At 37.6% G+C, this 3,068-nt stretch overlaps 2 protein-coding genes across 3 annotated transcripts in view; both read left to right on the forward strand.

Moving 5' to 3' along the window:
* Positions 1–577, forward strand: part of LOC106523203 (dynein heavy chain 12, axonemal) — a 9,681-nt gene extending 9,104 nt beyond the window's left edge. Inside the window, exon 13 of the mRNA XM_014016570.1 lies at positions 517–577. The gene's annotated coding sequence lies outside the window, so the exon portion shown is untranslated. The remainder of the gene's footprint in view (positions 1–516) is intronic.
* cry1b (cryptochrome circadian regulator 1b) overlaps positions 19–3,068 on the forward strand; it is a 15,956-nt gene continuing 12,906 nt past the window's right edge. Inside the window, exons 1-2 of one of the 2 annotated variants that reach the window (XM_014016571.1) lie at positions 19–1,338; positions 1,851–2,017. In XM_014016571.1, the coding sequence (XP_013872025.1) occupies positions 1,860–2,017 (158 nt within the window). In that variant the 5' untranslated portion in view covers positions 19–1,338; positions 1,851–1,859. The remainder of the gene's footprint in view (positions 1,339–1,850; positions 2,018–3,068) is intronic. The other variant, XM_014016572.1, reaches the window with a different exon arrangement.

Genomic DNA, 3,068 nt, shown 5'->3' on the forward strand with positions numbered 1-3,068 from the left:
ATTAAAAGGAAGTATAAATCAAAAATAAAAAGAATATTATTTTGTTTATTAAAGAAAATAAAATGTCTCTTTTGAGGAAGGTCTTTTTAAACCAGGGTCAAAGACAAGGGGAAATGTTTATTCCCCCTCGGGGTGACCCTTACAGTCCCCCCTTTTGGAGGTCATCACCTGTCCACGGTGATGAGATGCAACAAAATTGGGAAATCCAAAATGTCTTTGATCTTGAGTTAATCCAACTGATGAATGGTCCGAATGGCATTCCAAACAGAGAACATGGCATAGAAAAAGTTCTCTTCTTGGAGGAGAAGAAAATCTTGTGTTCAAAGTTCCACTGGACGACAAAGTAGTAATCCAACAGAAGAAAAATTCTTTGTATGATTCCTGTAATGTCTGTTGGTAACTCCTTAGGGTAAAAACTTTAAATCCATTGAAAGACAGAGTCTGTAAACCACTGGAAGCAAAAGTTTATAATCCAGTAAGGAAAAATTATAATCCACAAAGGTAATTTCATTGCAGTTGGGGCGGTTGAGCTGGAGTCAACCACAGAAGATTTCTGGAACCCCGCTTTTCGAGAGTCGATCTCTGGAAGACTGCAGATGAGGTTGACATCTCTGGCCCAAGGTGAAGCAATCCAAAAATACATGTGATGTTTTGACAAAAAGAGCATTTATGGTTTATGCTACAAATCATATTTCTTCCTCTACTTTCCACAAATTGATGCTGTTTTGTTCTCAAATGTAAAAAAAAAAAAAGAAGAAGAAAAAGCCAGTCAACTCAGATCAAAATATTTTCGATGCACTGTGAAATTTAAAATAAAGTTAATTGTTCAGTGCAGTTGAACAGTTTTTCTTAAACTATATTTGAATAAGCAGGAAAATCTTCAACAAAAATGTTTCAATTCTACTAAAACATTTTTCTACACCTGACTGCAGCACACTTTTCAGTTTATTCACGGCTGTTGGCACATCTTTTTCTTGTCTCCATTTGTCTTGTGAGCTGAATGCAACGTGGCTAACGTTCGTTTCAAATTATCGCACTTGCGTTCGGGCGGGGACGAGTTATGACCGAGCGAAGGGAGCGTCCGCCCCTGCAGCGGGGCGCCCCGCACAACAAATCAAACGCAACCATTTTGTTGAGCGTGCCTCTCGCTGAGGTACGTGATCATCCGGGTACTCCACACTAACTCTAATCCAGGACTCGGATTAGTTGAGATAAAAAGCTACTTTCTCTCGTCTTTTGAGGTTGTTTCAACTCGGCGGTGGATTTCTACTCAAGTCGCAGCAAACATGTAATCAAAAACCTCGAGTTTGAAGGATTTAAAGCATCAACAAAGGCCGCGTAAGCAGAGATAATAAAAGCACATTACGGAAACGTGACAGAAAAATGTTACACAATGGCTGATTGTGACCAATCAGAGCACAGAGTTCCTTCCTCATCCAGGAGGGTGGAGATGTTGACAGTGAGCTCATCTCTTGCGTGGTTGGATTGACAACATAGTAAAATATGCAGTATTTGCAGTTTAATTGAGTTCAGTTTAGGTTCATTTGAGTACAGTCGTAAACTAATTGAGGAGGCGGGATAGAGGGCGTGTTTACTATTGTTTCAGGATGTAAACAACAATAACAGACGTCATTGCCAAGTTTTTGTTCAACGTGCGGTTCACATTTGATAAATGTTTTCACTTCGTTGCTGACATTCACCTTAACGAGAAGGTGAAGTTCGGACAAACCCTGAACGCTGCTCGAAGTAAAGCTCAGAGCAGTTTGCGTGACTTTTTGTTTTTGACAGAACAACAGAGGTTTTTGTTGTGGTGGTGTTTAGGGCCCTCTTGTTTTATATACATTGTGCAGAAGAGCATCATGGTGGTCAACACCATCCATTGGTTCAGGAAGGGACTACGGCTGCATGACAACCCGGCTCTGAGGGACTCTATCCGGGGAGCAGACACTCTGCGCTGCATCTACATCCTGGACCCCTGGTTCGCAGGTTCCTCCAATGTGGGCATCAACAGATGGAGGTAAGAGTTTGGATGCAAACAAAACCTTAAACAGAGATTCAGATTTCATATTTTGTGTGTGTATATATATATATATATACTGTATATATATTTACACACACACAAAATATGAAATCTGAATTTCTGAAGTTTATCATCTGAAGTTTCTTCATCTCTCACTTTTGTTGCAGAAGTTTAAGCACATTAACGGCAGTGTGTTGAATTATTTTGAATTTTTCAAAAGGACAGCAAACTCACACTGTTATACAAGCTTTACCCTGATTACAAAGTGTCATATCTTTAGTATTGTCCCATGAAAAGATTTGATACATTATTTACAAAATTGTGAAGAGTGTACTCACTTTTGTGATGTACTGTATGTATACTTTACATGTTTTTTATTTAAGTTGATATTATTGAGAAAAGAGCTGTCACTATTTCATGTCATTTATTTATTTAAAAAGGACAATGCACATTTATCAGTATTCTGTGAATATAAATGTGCCGGAATTAGCACAACAGCTAAATTTCATCCTTAGTCTTGAGCAGATAAAAAGGTAACAGTTCATAAAACAACAAAACAGACAAAATTCAAGACTGCCCAACAAACACACAAACTCCTCAGTCTACAAGGTCTACAGTTAAATTATATTACAGGTGATTGCATGACTGATTTTACTTCAGCCAAACTTTTAAGTTTCTTTTTAAAAATGGAATAACTGTCGCTGATATTTGCAGGTAGTTCATTCCATAAGAGTGTCCCTCTGACCATTCAGCCAAACTCCATTCCCTGTTTTACTACAACACAGTCCCCTCTAGTTTGAGACCTAGTATTCATTCTGGATGTATATTTGTGAATAAAATCATTTATTTAACTGATTAAAATTTGTCCTCCCTTTAATTTACATACTGTATATTGCTTTTAACGCCTAAGACCCTGCATCCTAATGTCTAGGACTGGTTTAAACCTAGTCTTTTTCAAATGGGACTAGATTTCAAGTTTTATTTAAAATAAAAAAAGAAAAAAATTATATATATGTGTATGTGTATACACACACACAGAGTATAATAT

The sequence above is a fragment of the Austrofundulus limnaeus genome, unplaced genomic scaffold, assembly GCF_001266775.1.
Source record: "Austrofundulus limnaeus strain Quisiro unplaced genomic scaffold, Austrofundulus_limnaeus-1.0 Scaffold147, whole genome shotgun sequence".
Lineage (NCBI taxonomy): Eukaryota > Metazoa > Chordata > Actinopteri > Cyprinodontiformes > Rivulidae > Austrofundulus > Austrofundulus limnaeus.